Below are 13,451 nucleotides of genomic sequence, written 5' to 3' on the forward strand. Positions count from 1 at the left end.
CTACCATACCGAGGAAAAAACCCAAAAAGAAAATGGGTGGGTGCTGTGTCCCCCAATGAAGACTACGAGAAAGAGATTTTACGGTGAGTAAAAAATCCTCTTTTCTCGTGCGTCTTATTGGGGGACACATACCATGGGACGTCCAAAAGCAGTCCATGGGGTGGGAAAGATAACCGCTAGACAAGAGCGCTTGGTGAGAAGGCACAGAATAGCACCAACACAACCATCAACTAGGAATAGAGCAAGGGATGATGCTGAATGCATCAGAGAAAACCCCTACAGGTCCGCAGCAAAGGAAAAAATGTCTAGTCCCTGGAGCAACGTGCTGCACGGCAGACAGAGTGGGTTGTGTCCGTCCTGGAAGCCAGCAACATGATGTAACATCGAGTCCAACAGAACTAGTAGGCTAGATGTGGGGAAGAAAAGCAGACGCCCAGCCAAGTGGGTGACCACAGGCGGCAGGGACTTACTCTGAGGTAGAATAGAATAAAAGGCAAATACAACCATGACGGGAGAGACTGGAAAATGTTTCATGGCACATAGAGGTCTAAGGCGTCAAATAAAGGAGAGAGAGGACTGAGCGTCTCTCATAGAAGGTGCCACATGAGATGCAGGAGAAGCTGCGTCCTTGACTATGGAGCTGGGAAGAATGGCCAGGCTGGAAGCTCCATGGGCCTAGGAGTACAGTCTTCACTGAGAAGACAAAACTTGAGCACAAGAGAAGCCATGGCCTATGACATGAGTTATCCCATCTGAGAAACACATGTTAATAAGAAGAATCAAGCTGTCCAAGCATAATGCAGTCCAGGGAAGGAAGGAAAAACAAGATCAGAATCTTGAGTAAGTTGTCCTGGAAGGAGTACAGTAGTACCTGGTACCCCGCAGTGCCCGGCAGAAAAGAGGAGCAGAGGAAAGCCGGTAAGCCGGGGAAAAAACAACTCCATGGGCTGTTAGAGCCTTAGAAAGGAGGTTGATCATATAAAACACTCCGCTCCAAGGAAGCCTAGAGGTACTCGAGAGCCTGGAGTCCCAGAAGAAAACTGTCAAGGGAGGTCAAGGTAAGGCTGATGGGCATGGGAGTTGTCACAGGACAATGGGCACAACAGGTAATACATAGACTAGAGTCCATATGTAAACTAGATCCAGAAACCAACGCCTCAAAGGGTGAGCAGAGACGTTGCTTGGTAAGAGCAGAACAGCAAATGTAAGTCCTGCCAGAATGGGCCAGTGAACAACCCTGTTTCCAAGGAGAGGAAACCCTTAAGGGATTAAGTTCTCAAGGAATCCACATGGGAGACAACATAAGGGAGGGGGATGGCCAGTCAACAACAAGACCAAGGACAAGGAATTCAAGCAGGAGTGCTCATAGAGGCCAGTGAGGGTCAGAAACCCACACCTGCCTGTCGGAAGAAGCTATTACGGAATAGCAGTCCTCAGGAGGATACTTATACTAAATATTCCATCCTCCTGGAGGAGGGAAGGGCTGCTTGAAGATTTTCTGACTGAGTGGTAAAAAACCAAACCCAGGATGGGGGGGTCATGCACAACAGTGCATTAAGCCAGGGAGAAGGAGTAATGGTGTAAGCGGGAGCACTGCAAAACCCTGAACTGAGAGCAATGCTTCATAGTCCATATGGCCAAGCAAGGACACCTGGAAAAGCTAGACCACGAAGAGACCATACACCTATGCTTAGGATGGTAGAGAAACAGTGCAGGCAGTAAACATGAAATCCTCACCCTGTGACACTGCAGCTGCCTAAGAGAGAAGACTAAATACTTGCCATGTTGGCCATAGGCAGATGCAGAAGGAGAAGTCCTAAAGTAGCACTGTGATAGACATGTAGGCAATTGATGTCCTACATACACCAGGGGTAGAAGAAACCCTTTACTGTTTTACCTGAGGAGCAGAGAGGCCTCACTTCATCCAGATCAAAGAGGGGACGGCCTAAGCAATTCAAGCCATACTACTGGGGAACAGCCAGCGAGACAAATGCCAGAACATGGTAGTTATGCCCAGACAAAGGACAGAAGAACCACCCTGACAGTACCAGGATGAAAGTGACCGGATCTGTATGCTGCCGGCCACTCAGAGGACCAGAGTATGAGAGTCCAACAGTCCAGGGGCAGGTAAAGCGAGGGGTTCTGTACCTCGTGTAGTGGGACACGTAGCAGGATGCTTGGGCTTTAGAAAGGATACAGCCCAAGAGGAATACAACAAGGTTACGCTGCCTGAGAGCAGGTAATGAGACTTGTTAGTGGAAACATATAGAAGACAACATGGTGTAGTAACAAGTTGCCCCATGATGATCCCCTGAAGTGACAGGCACAGATCATGGAAGTCCTACGAGGATGAAAGGTAATATACAGGGTAACACGAGCAGAGTAGCTGCAAGCAGTAAGTAACAGAAGACCAGCATTCAAGAGATACAAATACCTGGACTGGAAACAGGTAACGTGCCTGGTCAGACCTGTAAACAGAAGCCTACAGTGTGTGCCCTGGGAGCAGGGAAGAGATCAGGACTGTGTCCCTATGTAAATGAGGACTGGATACGAGAACTGCCCAGCATCACCAGGATAGTGAGCAAACCTGAAGGTTGTGTATTACATCGTGTAACAGAATACCACAATCTGTGCACACCGAACTACAGGTAATGTAGTTGGAGCCATATCATGCAGCAGAGGGGAGAGGTCTGAATAACCTTGTACCACCACCTGGGAGGGGGTAACATGTCCAGTTCTATGTCTGTGACATCATGTAGTAAAGGAATCTATGTCATGAAGATGAGAGGCAGGTCTGAAGCACCGCCCGCTAATGGGTGATGTGAGTGACAGGACTGGAAGCTCTGAGTAACACCGGAACAACGACTGGCAATGGGTGATGAGTCTGGTCCCATAACCTGTCTAACAAACCATGTAGCAGACGGTTCTGTTGTGAGAGCACAGGAACACAGCATAGTAATAGGTAATGTGTCTGGTTCCATGTCCTGCTTGCGACATCATTTAGCAAAGGATTCTGCCTCAAGAACACAGTAGTCCCCTTAGGAACGGTAATGTGTCTGGTCTCATGTCCTGCTTGTGAAACCATGTAGCAGAGGGTTCTGCTCAGAGATAGTTTGTCAACGAGTAACGTGTCTGGTTCCATGTACATACCGTGACACTGTGTAGCAGAGGGTTCTGCTCAGGGCACAGATACACTGTCTGGAAACAGGTAACATGTCTGGTTCCGTGTACTTACCATGATACTGTGTAGCAGAGGGTTCTGCTCAGAGCACAGATACACTGTCTGGAAACAGGTAACGTGTCTGGTTCTGTGTACTTACCATGACACTGTGTAGCAGAGGGTTCTGCTCAGAGCACAGATACACTGTCTGGAAACAGGTAACGTGTCTGGTTCTGTGTACTTACCATGACACTGTGTAGCAGAGGGTTCTGCTCAGAGCACAGATACACTGTCTGGAAACAGGTAACGTGTCTGGTTCTGTGTACTTACCATGACACTGTGTAGCAGAGGGTTCTGCTCAGAGCACAGATACACTGTCTGGAAACAGGTAACGTGTCTGGTTCCGTGTACTTACCGTGACACTGTGTAGCAGAGGGTTCTGCTCAGAACACAGATACACTGTTTGGAAACAGGTAACATGTCTGGTTCCGTGTCCTGCTCGTGACACCGTGTAGCAGAGGGTTCTGCTCAGAGCACAGATACACCACCTGGATAGCGGGTAACGTGTCTGATTCCATGTACTTCTCGTGACACCATGTAGCAGAGGGTTCTCAGAGCACAGATACGCCACCTGATAGCGGGTAATGTGTCTGGTTCCATGAACATCTCGTGACACCATGTAGCAGAGAGTTCTCAGAGTACAGATACACCGCCTGGATAGCGGGTAACGTGTCTGGTTCCATGTACTTCTCGTGACACCATGTAGCAGAGTGTTCTGCTCAGAGCACAGATACACCGTCTGGATAGCGGGTAACGTGTCTGGTTCCATGAAATTCTCGTGACACCATGTAGCAGAGGATCTCACTGAGGGCACAGAAACACTGTATGGTGATGGGGAATATGTCTGTGCGTATGTGGTTGGAGGGGAACCAGAGTGTCTGTATATAAGTATTAATGTAATCTTATATATATATAAAATCTGACACAGAGGTGTCAACCAGCACCAAAAATGCTGGATCTGCAGACCAAGGGTTGCTGGAACATTATATGGAACATTGGCCATAATAAAACATGATGCAAGCCATTCTCATATATGTAATGGTGTAATAACCACTTCCACCAGTAGGTGGCAGGAGAGATGCATCAAGTGTCCCAAGCTGCTGGAATAGAAGGGTAGTGTGTGTGGTAGCTCCATCAGGAGACCGCACACACACACATGGCAGGGGGAGGGGGAAGCAGCATCCCTCAGTGCAGGCTCTGGAGAGAGCCAAAAGGGGGAATGCCACGGTCCGCGCTGCACCCGAAAAGGGGCGGGGCCTACCGGGAGGGGGCGGAGCATCTTATTGTGAAGGCTCCACGGAGAGCCACAGGTAAGATTAAGGTGGGATGCTGAGGCCCACCCGACTCCCGAAGGGGGCGGGGCCTGCCGGGAGGGGGCGGAGCATTCCAGTGCAGGCTCCACAGTTAAGAAAAAAGGCGCAATTCTCCGGGCCGCGCGGCACCCGGAAGGGGCGGGGCTTACCTGAGAAGGCGGGGCATCCCCAGAGCAGGCTCCAGTGAGAGCCAAACATAATGAGAGGTAATGAAGAGGGCCGCGCAGCGCCCGAAAAGGGGCGGGGCATATCAGGAGGGGGCGGAGGTAGCCCTGTGTGTACTCTGGAGAGCCACAATATAGGGAAAAAAGGGCAGGATGCCGCGGCACCCGGTAAGGGGCGGGGCTTAGGGAAAAGGGGCGGAGCATCCTTTAGTATGGTCTCTAGAGCCACATGAAAAGGAAAAGTGCGGGAAGCTGCGGCCTGCGCAGCACCCAGTCAGGGGAGGAACATCCCTCACAGTGGCACCCAGAGAGAGAGACACTAATAAAAATAAAATGGTGGAGAGGGCTGGCCTGCTACCGACTGAGGGGAGAGGAGCATCTGCCTGGGGAGGGCTGCAAGTGACTGGAGAGGGAGAGCTGCCTATGTGGAGTAAAATGGCGGCCTGGGAGGGAGGGCAGGGGGAATATACTCACCTATATAGGAGCACATACTCACCATTGTCGTCTTCAGCCGGTGGGTGCCTCACCTTAACGCGCCAAGCTTTGGGGGGCGAGGCGGGAAGGGGCTGTGCGGATACAGAGTCCGCAGAAAGGCGACCAGATAGTCAGACTGATCTGGGGCCCTGGTGTCACGTTGCCGGCCGGTGGCGACCGAGGGGTCACAGCCCATTTACATTTATGGTCTGTTCCCTGGTCGCATAGTGGGGGGATCAGGGTGAGTTTTAGATAACCCACCGTGCCCAAGAATCCATAGGACCTAGAAGGAAAAAGAAAAACCAACTAACTAAACATAAAGGAAGAAACTGGTCTGGAGAACCCAGACCTGTGTCTGCCTCCTACTGACACTAAGCTAAACTGGTTTAGCTCAGTGCCTGTGGGCGGGTATATCCTGCTCAGGAGGAGTCACTTCCTTTGTCTCTCTTAGTGTCAGCGCCTCCTAGTGGCAGCAGCCTATACCCATGGTATCTGTGTCCCCCAATAAGACGCACGAGAAAAAGGGAACTCCATTCAACAGCACTAGATATAGTCATGTTATAAAAGAAAAAAAAAAATTCTGCAATGCAAAATCTTACCTGGTGACTTTATGTTTTGTTGTTGGCTTCTGTGGTTCTCTTTTCTTCAAGGTTTTATCTTCAAACTGTAAAAATAAAAAAAAATAAAAAAATATAATAATAATAATTAATAATAATAATTAATAATAATAATAAAATAATAATAATAAAATAATAAAATAATAATAATAATAATAATCTGCATATATGCAACTTTTGCATTGTAAAGTTTTGAGTGTTTAGACCCCTAGGTATTTAGGAGGAGTCAGGAGAAAAAAAGTCTGTGCTTACCATATTCTCTCCCGACCACTGTCACATGACCAAGACAGCTGCATAATGCAAGTCTATGAGGGCCACCTAACTTACATAGACAAAGCAGGGAGAGGCGCATGTCACTGCACATTTTCCCTGCTCACTCCTGAATTGGTCAGTATCTTAACAAATCAGACCCTGACCAATACAAACTTTTAATGTGTCTCTGTGACATGTCAAAAGATTTGCATCACAGTGATTCCCACTCTTGTCCTCCTCCTAAATGCCATTAATAGTGTTGACTGCAGCAGTCAAAGGATTAAGCAACATCATGCTCATCAGTAGTGTGCCCAAGCAGTAAGGACAACAGCCAAAGCTCCATTCCTGACCCCATGGGCACACTAATAATACTTATGTGATCAGTATGATGACGTATGATCATCACAAGCAGCATATACAGTCATCTATATGTTCATAATGTTTACAATTCATCTGAATAATCTGCATTTGAAAACTTACCTCACATTTCACCTGTGCCATAGAGTCGAATATTACAATATGGGAGATGAACCCTTTGCAGTCTGGGGTGAGACACGTATACTTCAGGAAATCCTGAGTGAAGAAAAGTAAACGCATAATGAGAAGTAGTCTAGGCAAATCCTTATTTCTAATTCACAATGACACCATATGCAGCAGCAGGAGAATCTAGATTACCTTGTCATTTTTATCAGAATACAACGTGGCCTTCATTTTTTTCCAACAGCAAACATGAAATTCAACTCTACAGAGCTGGCAGCACACCATGCGTATAAAGCCCTGCATGGAGGGAAATACATGGGACTCAAGACGTTACTGAGTAATATCAGGTCAAACAATAACAACAAAAATTATAAAGGAGCTATATGGTCTTTTACATTTGGATGAATTTGTAGGCTATGGGGGACAGGCTGATTATAGACTATATACACTTCACAACAAATATATTTTAAATTGTTCTAATACCTCTGAAATAAAGAGCAAAGCCACTTTACATTAGGTTACAACGATAAAAAATTCCTACATACAATATTATCCTATCTTACCTTAAAATCAGGGTCTGAAAAATATATTTGAGCTTTAGGCAAGCTTAAGCACTGCTCATAGCGACATATAGCATCCGGTTTAGGTGGAAACTTGCACTCTTCAATGCAGTTATCAAGGAGAACCTGAAGAAATAAATAGAAAAGGCAATTACAGGTCAATGCTGTTATTTTCAGAAAAAGTTGACGAAAACATTACATGTTCAAAAATATTTTATTTTTTTTTAAATTAAAAAACTACAATAAGACACACAAAATGCAATGATAAATTCCCTTTTTTGTGTTTTCCACTCCTACGAAGCTTCCTAGAATGGCACGGTAAACTCAATCTAAACCAGACACTCACCTGTAATTTTTCAGGCCTAGATTCTTCAATGACAACAGATGAAGTTGGCCAAGTTAAAACCCCAGGAACCATCTTATGATTCACCATGGTCTTTGACTTAATATACTGATTTAACGCATCAGAAAAGCTGGGGGGGGGGGGGGGGGTATTGGGGAGGAAAAGAGAGACTTAATTAGAAACCAAACTTATATCTTAAATCTACTAATCTTTGTTCAACTAAGAACATAAAATGGTAACAAAATGTAAAAAAAATAAAAATAAATAAGTACCGATTTTGCCTTAAGTACACATTGCCAATTCCATAGAAAGCCAGGCAGTTAAACCTCTCCTTGGAGTGATTCTGTATAATCCCCTTAAGTTGGTTTTCTGCTTTCCCCAACTCCTACAAACAGATAAAGAGTGAAAAAAACATGTTGAAGACAATAGCAAAAATAATACAGTAAAAGGCAGAAAAGATTTTTTCATGGAAAATAAAATTAGATTTACATAAAGTGACACTGTCACCCCCTATTTGCATTTTGACTGCTCTCAACAGGTGTAAGGGGTAAATGTTACAGCTTTCATTACTTATTTTATATTACACACCACGGTCCTTGTTGTGGTAAAAAGTTGTTTTTAACCCCTTAAGGACAGAGCCTGAAATGGCCTTAATGACAGAGACAAATTTTATGAATATGACCTGTGTCACTTTAGTCATTAATAACTTCGGGATGCTTTTACCTATCCGGCTGATTCTGAGATTGTTTTCACGTGACTTATTGTACTTTACATTTCTGGTAAATTGGAGTCGATACTCATAACAAATCTTTATGAAAAAAACCCAAATAATGTGAAAAAATGTGAAAAAATGCATTTTTCCAACTTTGAAACTTTTTTGCGTATACAGAAAATGGTTATACCACATAAATTATATATTAAATAGCATTAGCAACATGTCTACTTTATGTTGGCGGCATTTATTAAACTATCTTTCATTTTTTTCAGACAATAGGGAGCTTAAAACATTAGCAGCAAATTTCAGAATTTTCAGTAAAATTTCAAAATCAGATATTTTTAGGGACCTGTTCAGGTTTAAAGTGTATTTGAGGGGCCTGTATGTTAGAAAGCCCCACAAAGCACCCCATTTCAGAAACTGCACCCCCAAACTCTGCAAAAGCATATCCAGAAAGTGTTTTAACCCTTTAGGGGAGTCACAGAAATAAAAGCTAAGTGTGTAAGGAATTTGAAAATATTAATTTTCTGTGCAGAGATTTTATTGTAATCCAATATTTTTCATAATTATAAACCTATTACCAGAGAAATGCACCCCAATAATTATTGTCCCGTTTCTGCAGTTTATAGAAATACCCCATATGTGACCCTATTGCGCTATTTGACGCAACCACAAGCCTCAGATATAAGGGAGCGCCTAGTGAATTTCAACGCCTCCGTTATATTTGGTCATTTTTGACTGTACCACTTCAGGTTGGCAGAGGCTCTGGGGTGCCAAAACCTAAAAAACACCCCTAAAGGGACACCATTTAGAAAACTACACCCCTCAAGGAATGTAACAAGGGGTGCGGTGAGCATCTGGACCCCATAGGTGCTTCACAGATTTTCCGAACAATATGGCGTGAAAAAAGAAAAATTTATTTTTTACACTAAAACGTTGTTCTAGCCTTCAATTTTTCATTTTCTTAAAGGGATAAAAGGAAGAAAAAAAACACACAAAACATGTAGCGCAGTTTCTCCCGAGTACGGAAATACCCCACATGTGGCGATAAAGTGCCAAGGGGGCGCAGGACGAGCCTCCAAAGGGAAGGAGCGCCAATTGGCTTTTGGAAGCTGAATTTCACTGAAAAGGATTTCAAGGGTCATGTCGCATTTACAGAGCCTTCGTGCTGCCAAGACACTGGAAACCCCCCACAAGTGACCCCATTCTGGAAACTACACCCCTCAAGGAATCTAACAAGGGGGGCAGTGAGCATATGGACCCCACTGGTGACGGGCACAAATGTGGAACAATGTGACGTAAAAGTAAAAAATTTCATTTTTTCACTTTCATGGCACAAATGTGCCCGTCATCAAGGGGTCCATATCCTCACTGCACCCCTTGTTAGATTCCCTGAGGGGTGCAGTTTCCAGAATGGGGTCACTTGTGGGGGGTTTCCAGTGTTTTGGCAGCACAAGGGCTCTGTAAATGCGACATGGCGTTCATCATCCATTCTAGCCAAATCCAACCTCCAAAATCCAAATGGCGCTCCTTCCCTTCGGAGGCTTGCCCTGCGCCCACATGGCGCTTTATGTCCACATGTGGGGTATTTACGGACTCGGGGGAAATTGATCTACACATTTTGTTTTTTTTTCCTCTTTTAACCCCTTGTGAAAATGATAAATTCAAGGCTAAACCAACATTATAGTGTAAAAAATGTAATTTTTTTTATCTTTTAACCCCTTGTGAAAATGAAAAAATCATGACAAGATTAATGATTTAGAGTAAAAATTTTACAAAAATTACACTAAATGTTGGTCTAGCCTTGATTTTTTTCCATTTCCACAAGGGGTTAAAAAAGAAAATGAACACAAAACGAGTAGGGTAGTTTCCCCTGAGTACGAAAATACCCCACATGTGGGCATAATGTGCCATATGGGCACAGGGCAAGTCACCAAAGGGACAGAGCGCCATTTAGAGGCTGGAATGGAGGATAGAGGCCATGTCGCAATTACAAAGCTCCTGTGCTGCCAGGACAGTAGAAACCCCCCACAAGTGACCCCATTCTGGAAACTACACCCCATAAGGAATCTAACAAGGGGTGCAGTGAGGATATGGACCCCACTGGTGACGGGCACTTACGTAGAACATATGCCGAGAAAATAAAAATACAATTTTTTTCATTTTCACGTCCCAAATGTGGCCGTCACCAGGGGGCCATATCCCCGCTGCCCCCCTTGTTAGATTCCTTATCGGGTGTAGTTTACAGAATGGGGTCACTTGTGGGGGGTTTCTACTGTCCTGGCCGCACAGAGGCTTTGTAATTACATCATGGCATCCTCTAATGGGAATGGTGGCCATACCTACTTAGCTGGGGAAAAGCGACCATTCTAATTTATTTGGTGGTATTGGGCCAATTATTAGTTTATAAGGTTGAAAATGACAGGTGTCCATCAAACTCAACCTGTGTTGATCCAGAGGAAGGCAAAAACCCCTCGTGAGGCAGACGACAGTAGCCTCATCACAGGGGAAAAATTCCTTCCCGACTCCATAATGGCGATCAGAATAATCCCTGGATCAACGTGACCCCTGAAATAGGAATAAGGGACAGAATTTAGATAATGTAGAACCCCAATGACGTGTGGTACGCCTTGAAGCGATCCAGTATGCAGAGGCCGGGGGGATCAGGACAGGTGTCACACTGGAAAATGGTGTCCTTCCTGATCCCCCTGTTACACCACACTCTGCACTTCTTCTGGGGTCTCCCGTTCTCCAGTGTGGGGGACGTCACCTGGAAAATGTTGTCCTGGTGCGATACGGGGTCCCACATATCCAGAAGCGCTGGGTCCGCTCCATGGCTGCTAAATATTAGGGCTCTATTACTACTTCTGATATGTTCGGATCGTGCCGCAAGCTACAGTAGCTCGGGCAGCGAGGGACCAGAAGAGGGGGCGCTGGTATAAAAGTTATCCCCGTACAGGTGGTAACCTTTATCCAGCAGTGGGAAGATCAGTTCCCGGACGATCTTCCCACTTGTTCCGAGGATGGGGGGGGGGAGGGGGCATCTGGGGGCTGGATTCGGGTGTCCCTTCCTACATACACTCTAAGGGTACGTGCACACTGCGGAATCGCAACAGATAACCCTTTGTGCATTCCGCAGTTGGCACCCGCCGGCGGACTGATGCAGGCACACGTCTCCGTCCGTGTCATAGACTCCATTCTATGCACGGACGGATTCCGCTCTCCGTCCAACGTGTTCATTCTTTGGACGGACGATGGAATCCGCCCATGCATAACATGGAGTCTATGACACGGGTGGAGACGCGCGCCTGCATCAGTCCGCCGGCGGGTGCCAGCTGCGGAATGCACAAAGGGTTATCCTTCGCCATTCCGCAGTGTGCACGTACCCTAAATCTGTAAGTGTACCCTGAGGTACTCTCACAGAGTTTGTAGAATTTCACGCCATACCGTCATCTCTTATTGGGACGGTACTGGCGGAAAAGACGTGTCTGGGGGGCAGCGTACGCTACGCTACCCCCAGACACGTCACTGGATGATGAGGATGATGAGGATGAATGGAGGAAAGAAGGATCCCCGCATTCATCCTCACTGGCTGTTTCGGTGTCGGAGGCAATAACGTATGCGTCCGACGCCGAAAACACCCTAGGGGCCATCTTTATACGGGGATTGGTATATGGGGTATGTAGTGGTGTAGTGTCAAACTTTATTCAATGTAGTGTGGTGTAATGTAGTGTTTTTTACGTGTTTTTTTACAATAAGTATAAAAAAAAAAACTACGCCAACAAAGGAGTTGCTGATAAATGCCGCACTTATGTGCGGCACTTATAAGCAGACCGTGGCAGTAGAATATAGAAAAAAAAACACCCTACGCCAAAAAGGAGGAGTTGCTGATTAGCAGCGCACTTTCGTGTGATGCTGATCAACACTCAGCGGCGGGTGCGGAAAATAGAAAAAAAAACTAAAAACTTTTTCTACATTCTGAACATCCCTGTAGCTGCTGATAAGTGTATTACACATATCAGCCGCTAGAGGGCAGCAGAACGCAAAATACGGAAAAAGCCGACGCTGGAGCCGAAAATAGCCGAGAGAAGCCGAACGTGACGTCACGGAGGAAGCCAAAGACCCGAACGAAGACGAGGACGCCGCGAACCCGGAAGACGCCGATCAGGAGCCCGGGACAGGTGAGTAATGTACAAATACCTGCTCTGGACCCCTCGGCTACCTAGCTGAGGGGTCCAGGGCAGGTATTTACTATTTTGTGGGACTCTGATCGCCGTGCCACCGGCCCGATCGCCGTGAACGGCCGGCCGTCCGTTCACGGCGATCGGGCCGGTGGCACGGTGACCACCATTACTTTTAACAGTAATGGAGGTCGGTGCCGTCCTTGGACCGCCATCTGAATTGATCAGCCTATAGCTGCGATCGTAAGCACGGGGGGCGTTAACCACCCCCCGTGCCGTGAAGCTAAGATGGCCTGCTATGATTTATAGCAGGCCATCTTCCCCGACCGCTGTGTGTGAACACACAGCGATCGGGGAAACATTGGGCGTACCTATACGCCCGTTTGCGTTAAAGCCCACCCTGCGGGGGCGTATAGGTACGCCCGATGTCGTTAAGGGGTTAATCACCTGTGGATTGGTATGTGTGGGCGGGGCCTCAGGGCATATGTGCCACATCGCTCCGCCCCTAGCGCCACTTAGCCCCGCCCCATCCGTGACATCATCGCCACACAGGCCGTGCATATACTTTACCTGATCCCGGCTCCGGCTTGCTAAAGACACCGGGAACTGCCGAAACAAGCCGGAGCTGGGATCAGGTAAAGTTTATGCTCTGGCGGCCGGGGGGGGGGGTTAACGGGGCGGGCTGGGGATTTTGTCTGCCATTGAAAGAATAGGGCCGGGATCTGCAACGAGTCTCGCTGCAAATACGCAGCAAGAGGACTCGCTGCGGATCCGGCAAGTGGGTTTGTACTCTTAATACCTTTTATTACTGACATGGAGCAGATACATCAGTTTACTTTTCTTTTTATTAAACTTTACACATTGTTACACATAAACTTTGACTGTCAGCAAAAAAACAATAAGTGCCATCACTATGATCATCAAATCTGTGTTAGATACTTACCACACATTGTCCAATACCAAGCAATGCAATCGCATGGCCATACTGAAGTACTACATAGTCCAGCTTTGTCAGATGCAAACTCTGTAGTAGAGAAGGGAAACTATTATTCCTATGTGATGTCAATGTAACAATGATTCAGATAGATAATTAAAATCTAGGACAGGGATGAGAAACCTTCTGAACTCCAGC

The 13,451-nt window shown here is 46.3% G+C and overlaps 1 protein-coding gene across 2 annotated transcripts in view; it reads right to left on the bottom strand.

Annotated features, from left to right (window-relative positions):
* The window catches only part of TTC3 (tetratricopeptide repeat domain 3), an 89,724-nt gene that overhangs the window by 19,800 nt on the left and 56,473 nt on the right, over window positions 1-13,451 (bottom strand). For both annotated transcript variants that reach the window (XM_069946206.1, XM_069946207.1), the window contains 7 exons: window positions 13,263-13,343; window positions 7,696-7,808; window positions 7,427-7,553; window positions 7,084-7,206; window positions 6,716-6,817; window positions 6,521-6,613; window positions 5,771-5,835 (listed from right to left, as the gene is read on the bottom strand). In XM_069946206.1, coding sequence (XP_069802307.1) covers window positions 5,771-5,835; window positions 6,521-6,613; window positions 6,716-6,817; window positions 7,084-7,206; window positions 7,427-7,553; window positions 7,696-7,808; window positions 13,263-13,343 — 704 coding nt within the window. The remainder of the gene's footprint in view (window positions 1-5,770; window positions 5,836-6,520; window positions 6,614-6,715; window positions 6,818-7,083; window positions 7,207-7,426; window positions 7,554-7,695; window positions 7,809-13,262; window positions 13,344-13,451) is intronic.

The sequence above is a fragment of the Dendropsophus ebraccatus genome, chromosome 11 (genome assembly GCF_027789765.1).
Source record: "Dendropsophus ebraccatus isolate aDenEbr1 chromosome 11, aDenEbr1.pat, whole genome shotgun sequence".
In the NCBI taxonomy this organism is placed as follows: Eukaryota; Metazoa; Chordata; class Amphibia; order Anura; family Hylidae; genus Dendropsophus; species Dendropsophus ebraccatus.